At 46.4% G+C, this 16,464-nt stretch overlaps 1 protein-coding gene across 10 annotated transcripts in view; it reads left to right on the forward strand.

The window, feature by feature from the left end:
* Positions 1-16,464, forward strand: part of unc13a (unc-13 homolog A) — a 40,787-nt gene that overhangs the window by 2,786 nt on the left and 21,537 nt on the right. For 6 of the 10 annotated variants that reach the window (XM_023954105.1, XM_023954106.1, XM_023954107.1 and 3 more), the window contains exons 2-24: positions 2,072-2,101; positions 2,188-2,287; positions 3,467-3,584; positions 4,163-4,286; positions 4,867-4,937; positions 5,026-5,080; positions 5,483-5,512; positions 6,617-6,812; positions 7,444-7,563; positions 8,592-9,386; positions 10,420-10,513; positions 11,622-11,668; positions 11,783-11,861; positions 12,424-12,429; positions 12,753-12,827; positions 12,904-13,123; positions 14,100-14,327; positions 14,446-14,587; positions 14,692-14,861; positions 14,937-15,052; positions 15,867-16,030; positions 16,106-16,259; positions 16,351-16,419. In XM_023954105.1, coding sequence (XP_023809873.1) covers positions 2,072-2,101; positions 2,188-2,287; positions 3,467-3,584; positions 4,163-4,286; positions 4,867-4,937; positions 5,026-5,080; positions 5,483-5,512; positions 6,617-6,812; positions 7,444-7,563; positions 8,592-9,386; positions 10,420-10,513; positions 11,622-11,668; positions 11,783-11,861; positions 12,424-12,429; positions 12,753-12,827; positions 12,904-13,123; positions 14,100-14,327; positions 14,446-14,587; positions 14,692-14,861; positions 14,937-15,052; positions 15,867-16,030; positions 16,106-16,259; positions 16,351-16,419 — 3,203 coding nt within the window. The remainder of the gene's footprint in view (positions 1-2,071; positions 2,102-2,187; positions 2,288-3,466; positions 3,585-4,162; positions 4,287-4,866; positions 4,938-5,025; positions 5,081-5,482; positions 5,513-6,616; positions 6,813-7,443; positions 7,564-8,591; positions 9,387-10,419; positions 10,514-11,621; positions 11,669-11,782; positions 11,862-12,423; positions 12,430-12,752; positions 12,828-12,903; positions 13,124-14,099; positions 14,328-14,445; positions 14,588-14,691; positions 14,862-14,936; positions 15,053-15,866; positions 16,031-16,105; positions 16,260-16,350; positions 16,420-16,464) is intronic. The other 4 variants (XM_023954111.1, XM_023954113.1, XM_023954114.1 and 1 more) reach the window with 1 other exon arrangement.

A 16,464-nucleotide genomic window follows, 5' to 3' on the forward strand; every position in this document is an offset into this window, starting at 1 on the left:
CATCACACTCCTCCATCACACCACCACACACCTCCACCACACACCTCCACCGCACACCTCCATCACACACCTTCATCACAAACCTCCATCACACACCTCCATAACACACCTCCACTACACACCTCCACCACACACCATCACACTCCTCCATCACACCACCACACACCTCCACCACACACCTCCACCGCACACCTCCATCACACACCTTCATCACAAACCTCCATCACACACCTCCATAACACACCTCCACTACACACCTCCATCACACACCACCACACACCTCCATCACACACCTCCATAACACACCTCCACCACGAGCCTCCAGCACACACCTCCGTCACACACCTCCACCACACACCTCCACCACACACCTTCATCACACTCCTCCACCACACACCTCCATCACACACCTCCATAACACACCTCCACCACACACCATCACACTCCTCCATCACACCACCACACACCTCCATCACACACCTCCATAACACACCTCCACTACACACCTCCACCACACACCATCACACTCCTCCATCACACCATCACACACCACCACACACCTCCATCACACACCTCCATAACACACCTCCACCACGAGCCTCCAGCACACACCTTCGTCACACACCTCCACCACACACCTCCACCACACACCTTCATCACACTCCTCCACCACACACCTCCATCACACACCTCCATAACACACCTCCACCACACACCATCACACTCCTCCATCACACCACCACACACCTCCATCACACACCTCCATAACACACCTCCACCACACACCATCACACTCCTCCATCACACCACCACACACCTCCACCACACACCTCCACCGCACACCTCCGTCACACACCTCCATAACACACCTCCACTACACACCTCCACCACACACCATCACACTCCTCCATCACACCATCACACACCACCACACACCTCCACCACACACCTCCATCACACACCTCCATCAGACACGCCCCATGTTTTTTATCTCCTGCTATTCTGTTTTGTTTATCCAAATCATTACTGAACCATGCTTTTTGGGAAGTCTCTCTTTGTTACATAACTTGCACTGAAGATTTAAGTTTCCTGTTTTTAGATCTGTGTTTTTGGTCCCTGCTCAGTAGATTCAGTTCTACATCGGTGTTTGGTCTTGGTAGATTCAGATCTCTTCTCTGGATGGAGGTTGTGTTTGGAGGTTCTACTCTGCGGAGGTTCTTCTTATACCATTCAGTGAAGACAGAAACCAAGTGACCCTGTTACTGCTGTGGCTGCAACATTTCTGCAAGGGGTGTGCAGAAAACGTGCACTAACCCCCCCCGACACATACAGAAGTGGTTATTTTTAGTGTGGGGATGCACTGTCCCCGCCTGCATCCGGCGCCACAGAGAGATTATTGGAGCACAAATGAAAGAAAGAAACAGCTAGCGCACGTGCAAACGCGCCACATGATTATGGGGAGGTGTAGGAGTGAGGGTGTAAGAAAAGGGTAGGGGGACCCACACACACACACTGCCCCATGAAACACAGCGATGCTCAAACTAGGCGTCATCCCAGGGGCATTCTGGGTAAAGCTATTTTAAGAAGTGCATGTGTTCACAGTGATGAATGTCTGTGGTGACAGTGACTCTGAATGGGGGAGGGGGGGGTATGTCCCCATTAAAGTACTTCTTCACTTCCTGACATCAGTGAAACGCCCCGACTGGGGGCAGTTTTCATGCTGACCATGGACATGAGGAAAACACAACTCCAAACCAACGATGAACAAACTCAGCTGGGCTTCAGAAGTCTGGTTCCCTTAGGGGAGGGGGGTGTTTTGTCATGTTTCATCTGATTATGATAGGTCTGTCACATTCAGACCTTCAACTCTGCCCAAAGGGCAACATGGACTCCCATAGATCCCGCCCCCTTTTCCCAAAATGTCCATCCTCTGTCATTCAGTGTATAACTTGACCTGTGAGCCGCTGGGATTTGAGGTCACACAACTAAACAGAACTCAACTTATCCATTAAAGCGCTTCGAAAACAGAACGATGGACTGATGCCTCCTTTCTTTATTCCTCTGTTCACAGTGAAAAAAGCCAAACTGGATGGTCTCCAAGGTGAGCCCCTCCCCCTCGCTGAAGGACCTCTGGTTGACTGTCATTTAAACATCGGAGCAAACCAACTCCATGATCTTTGTCCACAGAGAAGTTCAACACCTACGTGACCCTGAAGGTGCAGAATGTTAAAAGCACAACCATCGCTGTGCGGGGCAGCCAGCCCAGCTGGGAGCAGGACTTCATGTTGTGAGTTTGATTCCTTCCTCTGACCTGTTTGCTCCCTCACAGCATCTCTCAGTCCCTCCTGAGGGAACCTGCTCTCTGTTTCTGTTGGACTCATCATCAGCACCAACTTCCTCCATTCAAACCTGATTATCCAACCAAATGTGTGTGTGTGTGTGTGTGTGTGTGGGGGGGGGGTCTAAAAGTAGTTTAGAGCTTTTCAAGACAGAAAAGTGTAAAAAATGACTGTTGAATGTTTGTGTTTCAGCAAATATTTGATGGGTGGGTCTGTGTTTATGCTGGGAATTGTTTGTTACAGAAGTGTCAGCGATAGTTTAGTGTAAAGATGCTTCCGTCTGCCCTCAGAAATGGGAGCTTTGGGCTGTAAAGACAGAATTTTCTTTTCTAAAGATCTTGCTGAAAACTTAAAAAGTTGCTAATGTCCTGTGATCTCAATTTTTGTTTTTGAAAAATTCCTCTTTTTTTAGAGCTTTTGCGTAAAGATATTCTTCATTTATCAATGATAATGACAGGTGGTTTCTAACAGCAGCACACATAGAAGTATAGCAGCATAAAGATGCAACACTGGATACTTTTTTAAACAGGTTGGTGTGCAAATGTGGATAGTATTTTTGGTACGCTTCATTTTACAGTTAAAAAGTTGACCATTATTGAAGACATGAATAAAGCTGTTGGTGCCACTGTTTCCTTGGTGCACAGACACCTGCACAGGTAAAAGATGTGAGGTGGGTGGCAACATTTGTGTTTCTATTCAAAGCTTTGGGGCTCCACACTCCCTGGAGGAGCAGAAGGAGCAGCTCAGAGGATCCCTACTGAAGCTCCAGCCTCCCTTTACCTTTCTGATTCAACACATCTTCATATATTTTAGTGCCGAAGCTGTAAAAATCAGGATGTGTTTAACATTTAAAGGTAAAAGCATTCATTCGCTGTGAAGACGATCATTTTTTCTTCTCTCAGACGTTCAGTCAGGCTGCAGAGCTGTGAAACATGGCTGCTGCTGCGGCTGGTCGTTGTCTGTTTGCTCTTGAATCCTGCCAGACGCTGCGCTCAGACTCTCACACTTTTCCTTTGGGCTCACAGATGGGTTGGTGTCCATCAGCAAATGCGGCGCCTGATTTCACCTCGCCGCCTTTCCCTTCATTTCTGTTTCTTTTCCCACCGTTTCTTCCATGTGCCACACAGTGAGATAAACCGTCTGGATTTGGGCCTCACCGTGGAGGTGTGGAACAAGGGGCTCATCTGGGACACCATGGTGGGAACCTTGTGGATCCCCCTGCGCAGCATCCGGCAGTCTAATGAGGTACGCCGCCTCCAGTCCTTTGTTTCTCCAGGTCTTCTGTACTGAAGCCTGGAGGGTGGGCTGCTTTTTCCACAGCTTTCACACATGAATCCTAAGTCGCAGACGTTTATTTTTACTCAGACCAACAGTTGGTGTTTGCTTAGAAAAGCTGCATTTTCTTCTGCTGCTTCTCTCACTCAACAATAAAACTTCACATTTCCTCAATTAGCTCACACTGTCTCACCGCTGGGTTGAGTCCTGGCTGAGGAAGCCGCTGATCCATGGAGCCACCACCTGCATATCAATGCATTATTCTTCAGGCATGCACATTGTTTAATGCATCTGGAAAAGGTTTAGTTGTTCAAACCAAGTCATTCAAATGGATCAATTAGAGTTGAATGGACATATGAAGTCTGATTGATCACGTTTGCAGTCAGCCTCCATGTTTAGACCTCTCCTCTGCCTTGGATTCTGGGCTTTTCATTAAGATTGATGAGAACGCGTCTGAAGGACTAATCGATTAAGATCCATGTTTAAATCAGTGCCAAATAAGAGTCCGGATGTTCTGCTGAGGTTATCGTTTCTCCTGTTTTCACCAGGAGGGTCCAGGCCAGTGGTTGACCCTGGACTCCAACGCCATCATGTCTGAAAACGAGATCTGTGGAACCAAAGACCCCACGTTCCACCGGCTGCTGCTCGACACGCGCTTCGAACTGCCTTTAGGTTTGACGTTCCAGCTGACTTTGAAAAGTCTTTTTTTTTTTTTTTTTTTTTTATACACTGTATTTTATCCCATGAAGGGAAATTCTTTCTCTGCATTTGACCCATCCCCTTGGGGAGCGGTGAGCTGCAGCCGAAACCGCGCTCGGGAGGCAGTAGCGTTAAGGGTCTTGCCTAAGGACCCTCACTGGGTGATGTTAACTGCTCGCCATTGATATGGTAATTTCCCCCAGTACCATTGCTCATTCCCCTCCGGGAATCGAACCCTGGTTTCCTGCATGGTAGCTTCCCACCTTACCAACCGAGCTACCCAGCCGCTAAGTCCTGCTTTTATTTTGAAAATCATGCAAACGAGTTTCTGTTTAAACTTTACGGTCTCATAAAAAGTTTTTCCTGCCGGATTTGATCCTCTTAGTTTTCCAAACATTGAACATTCTGGAGGACTTTTATTTCGTGATCTCATCTGCAGTGCTGGTGATTTTCCAGCCTGGAGCTTCAGTTTTAGCCTGGCGGCATGCGCCTTGTGTAGTTCCCTCAGAAGTGTTGGACAGCAGAGTAACCAGATGCTTGCTTTGTGCTGCAGACATTCCCGAAGAGGAGGCCAGATACTGGGCGAAGAAGCTGGAGCAGCTCAATGCAATGAGAGACCAAGATGTGAGAAACATTTTTCGCTTTCTGTTCCTCCACATTTTGATGAGTTGATCTGTAAACCTGTCTTTTTTTGTCTTTTTTTAAATGACAGTATGCTTATCAAGAAGAACAGGAGCGTCCACTTCATGCTCCGTCCACACAGTGCTGTAAGTCTCCCCCACTGCTGGCGTTCTAAATGTTGAAGTTATGAGAATAATGGAACCTTTTTAGCATTTAATAGAGGTTATTTCTTCCAAACAAGTCAATCTTCCTTTTGGTTCATTGAAATCTTTTAGTAAATATGAGCTTTTGTATAAACAAACAAAACATTTAATTTTCTTTTGTCTGTTTAAAATTATGTTAATTTAACATTAAGTGACTAAAATGGACATTTTTTTAATGTTATTTTCTATATTTCTGTAGGTTGTGTTTACTTTAGCATCCTCACCTGTAAACGGCACAAACATTTTCACATAAAAGATTTTCAAATTGTTTCCTGATTCTTTTAAATGTTCTGATGAATCTGTCGGTGATCAAAGCATCTGTCCTCTTTTTTTACGGCTGTGCAGGTAACTGGAGTTTGTGGGGCGACCAGCAGAGTGAGTTCAAACTCTTTCAAATGACTGAAGTCGTTCTCTGAGGTCACAGCAGGTTTGGCTTCTGCGTGTTTGATCATTAAGCCTGATTTAACCCTCGTTAAACTCCTGTGCGATCTAAACGTTCTGACTTTACTCCTCCTGTTCTACGGGTCAAAAATGACCCACCCTACCAAAGCCCCACAAGAAAGCAACTCCATTGAATATTAAATCTAAAATCTATTGGAAAACATCCTGCTACTCATTAATTCAACTTAATCTTATTGTTTTTTTAATTATGCATTTTGTTACAAAATGAACATTATTACCCTTTTTCAACTCAACCCAACAGTCATGACAGTTTTCTTTCACACAGTAAAGGTGTATTATTGTTAATATACAAATGTAAAGTTATTACTTCTGAATGAATTATATTGAAATGGAAAAAAACTGTCAAAACTCTGGTATTTATTTGTCAACATTTCTTTTACAAACTTAGGAAATGAACTATGAAGTACTTTTCTCACAACACAACAAAAGGTTTCTTTGATTTTGTGAAAAACTTTAAAAATCAACTATTTAGCGAGTTTTTTTAGCAGTTCTTACATTTCTTTTAAATTATAATTTTACGGGTCATTTTGACCCGTAAATTTATAATTTTTGTGGGTCAAAATGACCCATAAGACAATTCTTGTACCCTAGTTTTGTACACATAGACAAAAACAAATTTTTCTAATGATGGAGCCTCTTTAGGAAAAGGCATAAATTTTCTAGTTAGAAAAGTGGAAGTCGTGTTTTTTACCAGCATACCGCCCCAACCATGGAGGTGGGTCACTTTTTACCCACAAGACAACACAAGGGTTCATTGGGACACTTTCCTGTGTTTCTTTAGTGTTGATCATCCTTTCTGATGAAGAACACCTCAGTTGCAGTCCTCGGTTCTGCTTGGAGAAAGTTGTTCTGTGTCAGGATCGGATCAGAAAGTTCTGTTAAAAGTTTGGTTTTGTTGCTTCCAGAGTTTATGAAGCACGTTTTTGGGAGGGAGGGAAGGAGGGAGGGGGTCTGTTTCTTTCAAATGTGAGCAAAACAACAGGAAACATGGCCTAACCCCCCCGGCGCCCCCCACAGATGAGGATCCGGACAGTGCTGTGGATGACAGGGACAGCGACTACCGCAGTGAGACCAGTAACAGCATCCCACCCCCCTTCTACACCACCTCCCAGCCCAACGCCTCCATGCACCAGTACCCCATCAGGCATCCGCAGTACCGCCACTCCTACAGCGACGACCCCCACCTGCTGGACTACGACCGCAGGAGCATGAGGTAACACCTGCAGCTGCTGTCCCAGCCAAAGGCGCTCTAGTTTGAAGGACGTAGAAAAGTGAGGATGGAAAGAAATGGCATTAGGAAATAACCAAGCTGTTTTGGTTCTGTTTCTCGAACGTGGTAACATTTCCCAGAATGCTCTTCTCCTCCAGAGAGGAACCTGTCTTAGCGTGCTGATGCTCACGCATGTGTGTAGGTCATGTATGAACGGGGCCTTTGAGGTAACGCTAGTAAGGTAACCCATTGGGATTCCTTCTTCGCTGTTTGTTACTGAAGACATGAATTTCTGGACCTTTCAAGAAAAGATGAAAAGCATCCAGCCTGGAGGTCCTTCAGAGAACTCTGAGTTTAGACAGACGTTTGTTTCTCTAAAGTGTGAACATTTGAAAACCAAAGCTGATGTTTGATCACAGAACTCCGGACACATGTGGGCCTCCTCTTCTTCCTCGGGGAGGAGGGAACCTCTGACTGGACCTGACTGAAGCCTGTTCCTCAGGGTGTTAGCTGTGAGCAAAGTGGACCACTTGGACCTGAATGTTGAGGGGCAGTTTAGAGGTTTACAGAGCTTTTCCACTTTGACCTGAAGCTCTACTGATGCTCCTCTTCCCCTCTCCCCTCCTCTTGCCAGACGCTATGATAGTTTAGATTCTGCCACCAACGAGCGCAGTGATCTCGACTCAGGCTCGGGGTCGAGCCGGCGCACCAGTCGTCAGTATTCTCTAGACAGTAGGCACTCACTGTCCGATAGGTGGGTCTCTGAACCTCCTCTGCAACTTCTCCTCCTCCTCCTTCTGCTCCGGCCTGTGACTCTGTTTGGCTGTGACGTCAGTGGTGGACTTGTCCCGTCCTCCTCGCTCGCTGTGCTTGCATGCATGCGCTCTCACCTCTTCTCTGTGCGTGGATGTTTGGTATTTTTCTTTGTAGAAACTGCTGAATCTGTCTCAGCCAAGTTCCCGCCGGAGACACGGTGGTCGGGTCACCTGCGGCTCGTTAGACGCAGTCTCCTGTGTGTGTGTGTGTGTGTGTGTGGATGGATGGATGATGGATGGATGGATGATGTTGCACAGCCCTCAGAGACAGAAAGGTTGGTCGTTGGTGGGACTTCCTGTGTAAATCGGTTGTTACCATATAAACCCCCCCCCCACCTGCATAAAAGACTTTATAAAGCACCGCCCCCACCCCGATGATACACAGGAACTTGGGGTTGGAGGCGAGTGAGCATAGCCCAGATGAGGTCCTTTCTCTTTCATTCAATGATGTATTGTTATCCTCATACATGTTAGGGACAAAAACCCAGAACCTGGTCTGTGTCCTGCTGAGAGACAGACATGAGGGCAGGGGACCAGGACTCAGGCCACAGTTCAGAACCCAGAACTGTCCTGACATTCCTACTTTACCTCTCTGGCTCCTCAAACGATGAGCTGTGAGAAGTGGTCTGGACCTTTTGAGGTCGTTCCTCCATGTTTCAGTGTCTGGACACCCCTCCCCTTGTCATTAGTGTATTTATTTTCTTCTTCTCTGGAAGCTCTTCCAGCTTCATCCGAATCCGTCCAAATTCTTCCTCAGCTTTTGGGAAACGTCTCTTCAGTTGGTTTGTGTCCCGTTAACACCCCCCAATTTCCTGTCCAGTTGTGACATCCGGAGCTAACCTAAGACCCCCGTCCCAACTCATCTTAAAGTAGCTGCCCCGTCCCCGTCCCCGTACACGCTTCCCTCTGGCGTCACAGACCGGTCCGGCTGTGGCGGTGGGTTGGTCTAACCGTGTTCTGGTTTCAGCCCCACAGACAGCCGGTACGCCTCGTCTGCTGAGCTGAGCCGTGGCAGCTCTCAGCTCAGCGAGGAGTTCCCTCCGGAGGATGGAGAAAGCCTCCGAGGATCAGAGTTCTACGACGAGAACGACTCCTACCACTCCTGCCACTCCTCCGTCAGCTACGGCAAAGAAGACTCCCCCGGCTGGGAGGGCGAGGACCACCCCGCGGTCTACAGTGATGAAGGAAGCTACATCAAAGACGGAGGCGAAGAGGGGGCGCCGTATGAGGATGATGAGGGAGACATGTACTTGGATGAAGGACAGTATAACTATGAAGATGGGGAGGAGATTCCTTATGAGGAAGACGAACATTTGTATCCGCCAAATGACGTGCAGAGTAAAGCCCAGGCGTCTCCCTACACCCCAAGCACCGCCCCCGCCCCGATCCCCCCTGAGGGTCTGTCCTCCACCCGGCCTCCGCTGGAGAAGCAGACCTCTCTGCATCAGCAGCAGCCGGTCCTGGATCAGCACCAGGCCCCCCCAGCTCCTAAACTACCTCCAGCCTCACAGGACAGCATCCCCCCTGCTGTTGCTGCAGAGTCTGCCAAGCCCCCCTTTGCTCCTCCACAGCCAGAGCTTGGCATCACAACTTCCTCCACCCCTGCAACCACATCCCAGCTTCCATCTCTGGACAGCAAGACCCAGGAGCCTCCACCCACATCTGAGGCAGCTGTGGAGGAACCCAAAGACCTCGAGCAGGTTTCAGCAGCAGACGCTGCACCAGCGGCCCCTGAGATGACCCAGGAGCCTCCTGTTTCCAGGTGAGTTCATCCGGTCCTGATGTTAGGATGCACCGTAAACAAGCGTAGGTGGCGGTATAGCAGTGTTGTTTGTATCACATCAGAACCCTCATGGAAACATGTTCCCATCAACCTTTGTGCTTCCTCTTTTCCCACCCTTCATGAATCTCTGCCCAGCACTGGTGGAAGTGAAATAGTCCTGCCAAGGTAGCTCCGCCCCTCATTCATTACAGTAGCCAGGGGCAGCCTGCTGATTTCCGGATGGAAGCTGGTTAAGAAATGAAACTTGTGTTGGTCAGTTCACTAAGTAGCTGCTGGCTTCAAAAGAACTTTTCACCTTCAGGGATAAATTTGAAACGTGAGAAGATGATCACGTGATATTTGACTGAGATGGTGAACATCATCATCATCATCTTCATCACAGGCTAAAATACTGACTTTCTGTTGAAAAAAAAGGCTATAATTTAACCCTGTAACAGTGGAGTTTTAACTCCAATGTTTACAATCTTTCCACTCTTCAGCTGTTCACATGATTAACGTAATTCCAGTGGATTCTGAAGCCGAGAAAAGCGGCTTTATGCTGTTATGCAACATTTTACGCTAGTAACCTGTTGCATATCTATGCCATATGAAAAGCCGCTGTTCTCCGTGTCCGAATCAGCTGATTTGCATTGATCGCATTAACAGTTGAAGAGTTAAGGAATGTCAAAAAGGCATCGCTGGGGTCATCTCCAGTGTTAAAGGGTTATTGGCATGTTCACAAACATCCCATCATTTTTTTGGTGTAATTTAGACCTGATGTGAGAGGTCATTGAGCAGAAATTCTGACGCTGGCCCCGCCCACATCCTCCTGTTGACCATCTGCTGAGGTGTTTACCTGAACAAGACGTTGTTCAGAACATTTACAGAAACAAAAATCTTTGCCTCTGAATTTTTTTTTTGATTAATTATTGATTATTGATCATTGATTATTTGATTGCTGTTCTGGTTACATCTCCATGTTCCTACTGGTTGTTTTTTTTTTTTTAAATCACTTTTTTAACTTTGATTTCAGCTTCCCAAAGAGGGAGATGATGGAGCCAGGTCATGCCAGAGCCAAGGCCAACTGGCTCCGACTCTTCAGCAGAGTCCGGCTGCAGCTCCAAGAGGTAGCTGGGGGGGGTATAGCATAGATGCTAAGTGTCTGTATTGTTGTGTGTTTTACTGTTGGTTTGCTTTATGTCTCGGTGACGGCACATGGATGAGCCGGATGAACCGTCCCCGCATGTGTTTTTGTTGACCTGTTTTTCCCAGTTTTTGGTGAGTTCTGTGGAGGATACGGTCTCGTGATTCTAATGGTTTCTGTTTACCCCTGTATTGTTTGTTCCATTTCATTATTTTCTTTTCAGTCGTTTGCCACCCCCCTAGCGATTTGCATGTTGTCCGTTCTGATAGCCCAGGACCAGACTCTCAGGTGGGTGTGGCCAGAAACCTGTCATCACTCTAGTTGACATTGTTTGCATCCTTTCTGCCTCACAGGAAGCTACAGAAATCCTCTCAGGTCAATATTGATGTTACTTTTAGTGTGGAACATCTCTAAAGAAGTTTCAGGAACATTCCAGCTGAATGTTTCAGAGCTCATTTAACATCAGATTAACATTTACAAACTCAAAATTTGTCAAATATTTTCTAGTTCTCTTTAGATCATATTCAGAACATGAACGGTGATGGTGAAATACAGATTTAAATGGAGAAAATGAAAGTTATTATCAGGTTTGAATGAAGAAATAAACAGTGATTTTTTTAATAGAGAAAACATTTAGAAAGATGTTAATAATAATCACATGTAAAGTAAGAGCTTTGTAAACAAGAAATAAATAGATTCAAAGAAAGAACAATGATTTGTTTCAACTGTTTTTATAGAATTTGTGCAGAAAATGATCAATAATGAGGATTGAAACTGTTAGAAGACAAAAGTTTCACTTTGTTTGCAGTTAAACAGAGGTCCATCATGTTTTATAATTAAACTGAAGTCATTTATGCTGCTTTTCAAGCTAAATCCTAAAATTAAAACCAATCCTCTGAGAGGAAAAACATGGGGGCCAAACTGGTCCCCTCATGGATGTTTCAGGCTGTTATTGAGTCTTTAAAGGGACAGTATTCAGAGGTCATGATAGAAGGGATGTAAATACTCATCAGGACAAGTATCTCACAGTGAAAGAAAGATTGTTGTGTCCAGCGTTTGCTCTGGTTTCTCATCTCTCCGTCTGCGTTCAGGCTCGTGGTGAAAGTGTCGGCATCGCATCTTTGCTGTTGTCAGCTGGGTAAGTCGCCGTCCTCCTGATGGATCTGCTCTGACCAAACCTATGAAACCTGTTATTGAATTTTGTGCGACAACGGATTTGAACTCTCCTCTATCCATGTGTGTTTCTGTGCAGCATGGGCGGGGCTCTGTACAGCATCGACAGCATGCCCGATCTCAGGAAGAGGAAAGCCATGCCTCTGGTCAGAGATCTGGTCAGTTTCTGCTCTGAGACAACGACTGACGCACATCGCAGCTTCACATCCTGTTCTCGCCCATTCACAAGCACCTCCTCCTTCCTTCCTTCCTCTCCTTCCTTCTTTCCTTCCTCCTCTCCATTCTTTCCCTCCTTCATCTTTCCTTCCTTCTCTACTTCCTTCATTCCTTCCTTCTCTCCTTCCTTCGTGTCTTCCTTCATTCCTTCCTTCTCTCCTTCCTTCCTGTCTTCCTTCATTCATTCCTTCTCTCCTTCCTTCCTTTCTTCCTTCATTCCTTCCTTCCTTCATACACCTGTAGATCCTCTGAGCAGTTTTTTCCGCTGACTCATCATTTATCAGAAAAACATTTTGACTTGTTGAAACTTCACAGAATCCTCTTTCGTTTGTTTTTCTTGCACATAAACAGAAGAGAGTTGGTTAAATCTCGCTGCCTTCATAGCATCACATCTGTTTGAGTCTTCATGAATTTTCCAGAAAATCCTCTTCATCTTTGAATAAATGTTTTCCTTTTTCTGAACTTTCTTTCTCTTCCGTCTCCTGCTTCTCGCCGCTGCTGCAGGCTATGGTGAGTTTCCTTCACCAAAGCTCCAGTTCCTTCCAGGTTCATGTTGAAAAAAATAATCAAATCAGCTGCTTCCTCTTTGACCCATAAATAAATGCTCTTCTCCTAAATATGAGGCATTTGCTGCTCTTTGCTTTTGGAGAATCAGAAGGAGTCTGCATAAAAAGTTCATTCAAAGCTGAAACACACGTGTAGGAGAACTCAACATAAATGTGTCTCCGAAAGATTCGTTTTTTCAACGATTCATTGTTATGGTTCTGAAAAAAGAAGGAACTCCTCCATGTTCTTCAGACACTAAATGCAGCTTCTGTCTGTCTGTCCCTCAGTCTTTGGTCCAGAACTCAAGGAAGGCAGGAATCACCTCGGCCCTGACCTCCAGCACCCTCCACAACGAAGAGCTGGTCAGGAATCCCTTCCAGAATGTCAGCAATGAAAATCTAGAGTACTTTGCTGATCCGTCTCTTTGTCCTTTTCCAGAAAAGTCATGTGTATAAGAAAACCCTTCAGGCTCTCATCTATCCCATATCCTGCACCACCCCACACAACTTCGAGGTGTGGACAGCCACCACACCCACCTACTGCTACGAATGCGAGGGGCTGCTGTGGGGGATCGCTCGCCAAGGCATGCGCTGCACAGAGTGTGGAGTCAAATGCCACGAGAAGTGCCAGGACCTGCTCAACGCCGACTGTCTGCAGAGTAAGACTCCTGTTTTCAAGGAAGTCTAGTTTCATTCATGTGGATCTAAGGATCCTTAGGTCAATAATAATAATAATAATAATAATGGATTAGATTTATCTGCGCATTTCCAGACGCTCAAAGCGCTTACAGTGTGTCCATTATTCATTCACTCCTCATTCATACTTGGTGTTGGTAACTACTGCTGTAGCCAGAGCTGCCCTGGGGCAGACTGACAGAGGCGTGGCTGCCAGTACGCGCCTACAGTCCCTCTGACCATCACCGGGACATTCATACACATTCTGGAGGCAGGCAGGGTGAAGTGTCTTGCCTAAGGACACAACGACGTTTGACTGGGATCGAACTGCCAACCCTCCAATCATTGGCTGACCTGCTCAACCGCCTGAGCCACTGCCATTGTCATTACAGGTCATCACAGGTCAATACAGGTGATTACAGGTGAACGTAGACTCAAAAGCTTCAGAGACGTTCTCCATGAATCATTTAGGAGCTTTTGAGCTGATGCTCTCGTCTCGTGGTCCCGTCCTCTTCACTCTTTGGGTTGCCCTCATTGCAGCTGCACCTCTGTTGATCTCTAAGTCTGCACAGCTCGGTCAGACACAGAAGATCTGACTTGTTCACTGCAGGTCCATGACCTGAACCTGCGGGGAGCTCGCAAAAAGCATCACTTCCTGTTTCTGAGACAACGCCATCCAATCCACTTATTTTCTTTTTTGTCAGTTTCTTGTTTATCATGTTTTCTCCAGAAACCCATTTGTTTTCTGTCCCCGCTGAACTTTCCCGGCCTTTTCATTGATCTGTTCGCAACCTGATGACAACACAGATCAACATTCTTCCTCATCTGCTGGCTCCTCCTCCTCTTACAATGACATTTTCAGTCACAGTTCAGAGAACATCTTCCTCCTTCAAGCGTCCTCATCTTCTGAGCTCCAATGACATCGATTTGGTTCTTTTAGCATTTTTGTGTTACTTTCAGGAGCAGCAGAGAAGAGCTCCAAACACGGTGCAGAGGACCGGACGCAGAACATCATCATGGTTCTGAAGGACCGCATGAAGATCCGCGAGAGAAACAAGCCGGAGATCTTTGAGCTCATTCAGGAAGTATTTACCGTCCTCAAGTCCACCCACGTCACGCAGATGAAGCAGATCAAGCAAAGCGTGCTGGACGGAACCTCCAAGTGGTCTGCCAAGATCAGCATCACAGGTGAGAGAGGGGGGCAATATGAGAGCCTGGTCCATTGAAAGTTGAAGAACATTTTTGGAATCAAGCGTCCGACAGGTGATCCACAGGTGACCGGCTTGACCTTCTCCCTGTCTTCCAGTGCTTTGTGCTCAGGGCCTCCAGGCAAAGGATAAAACCGGCTCCAGCGATCCTTACGTCACCGTCCAGGTGGGAAAAACAAAGAAGAGGACCAAGACCATCTACGGGAACCTGAACCCGGTTTGGGAGGAAACGTTTAACTTGTGAGTGAACTGAAAAATACACAGAAATTGAGTTTTCAAAGCAGGAAATAATAATAATGTTAAAATATTCTAACTTCCTTTAACGTCTTGTTTCATCTCTGCAGCGAATGTCACAACTCCTCTGACCGCATCAAAGTGCGCGTTTGGGATGAAGATGATGACATCAAGTCTCGTGTGAAGCAGAAGTTCAAACGGGAATCGGACGACTTCCTCGGTCAAACTATCATTGAAGTCCGAACGTTGAGCGGAGAGATGGACGTCTGGTACAACCTGGGTGAGTGAAACACGAGGCTCCTTCAGTGGCGAACCAGCTAAAGAACCACCTGATGAATACTTTCACTCTCCACAGACAAACGCACAGACAAGTCCGCCGTTTCTGGAGCCATCCGCATGCACATCAGTGTTGAGATCAAAGGAGAGGAGACCGTCGCCCCGTATCATGTGCAGTACACCTGTCTGCATGAGGTACATTTTTTGGACATTTTGAGGGGAAATGCTTGTTCATTAAAACTCCAATGCTGCAGTATTTAACGTTTGTCAATAAAATCTCGTTAATCTTATGCTGAGTTCCAATCTTAATGTTTTAAATCCCAGTTTTTTTTTCTATTCTCACTATCAGAATGGAGACAATATGCAGTTAATTTTGTCATTGAAAAAAACCCTCCTTCTTTTGACCAGCATTATGAATGGTGGTTTTCTGCTCATGACGAGTCAATTTACCAAGTTTACTCTTAACTTATTGACTTCAGTGATGATAATGACTATAAAGGACGCCTCAGTCTCTCCTCAAAGCTGCAGATTGATTTTCTGCTGCAGAAATGAAGAAAGTGGAGAAAATGGGACAATTTCTTCTGGATTTCTTCCTGTTTTGGGTTGAAAGTCAGCTTGTTTGGAATGTGGGAAACTCTGTTTCCACCTCCTTCCTGTCTTAGTTCCTGAACGACTCCAGCAGCTCCAGAGGCAGGTCTGTTATGAGTTCTGTGGAAAAACCACAGATTGATCGCAGACCGGCGCAGAGTCGTTACTCGGCTCATTACTCAGCATCTAAACTGCCAAATGTCATGTTTTATGGCTTCACATTAGAGCCTGTAAACCCCTTCAGGGTTTCAGTGGTTTTACTGCAGAGGCCGCGCCTGTGCTGCTCCATAATCTACGTTTATGGTCTTTAAACCAACAAACACTTTGGACTGAGTGATGAAATAAAATCTGGTAGCAAGTTACAGACCTTTCTCTGGCGTTTGACCTCATCTTGGATGTTTTGTCCGACTCCTTTGTACAGAACCTCTTCCATTATGTGACGGATATTCAGAACAACGGCGTGGTGAAGATCCCTGACGCTAAAGGGGACGATGCATGGAAGGTGTACTTTGAGGAAACTCCCCAAGAGATCGTAGATGAGTTTGCTATGCGCTATGGGGTGGAGTCCATCTACCAGGCCATGACGTACGTGTCCACCTGAAGCTGCTATTTGTAAGGCCTCCTCAGTTCAGGCCGTAAACCTTTGCTGTTGCTTTGCAGCCACTTTGCCTGCCTGTCGTCTAAGTACATGTGCCCCGGCGTGCCCGCCGTCATGAGCACCCTGCTGGCGAACATCAATGCGTACTATGCTCACACAACCCAGGCCACCAACAACGTGTCTGCATCTGACCGCTTTGCTGCGTCCAACTTTGGGGTGAGTCGAACTGGAAGCAATCGTCTCCAACATGCCAGCAGATCTTGTTTGTTAGGCTCAGTTTTCACCACACGTGTCGTCACGCCCACAGAAAGAACGCTTTGTTAAACTCCTGGATCAGCTACACAACTCCCTGAGGATCGACCTGTCCATGTATCGGGTAAGAGCCTTCATCACAGATATCAGATGTAGACGGGAGCTGCAT

This window comes from Oryzias latipes, chromosome 4 (assembly GCF_002234675.1).
Source record: "Oryzias latipes chromosome 4, ASM223467v1".
Classification (NCBI taxonomy): Eukaryota; Metazoa; Chordata; class Actinopteri; order Beloniformes; family Adrianichthyidae; genus Oryzias; species Oryzias latipes.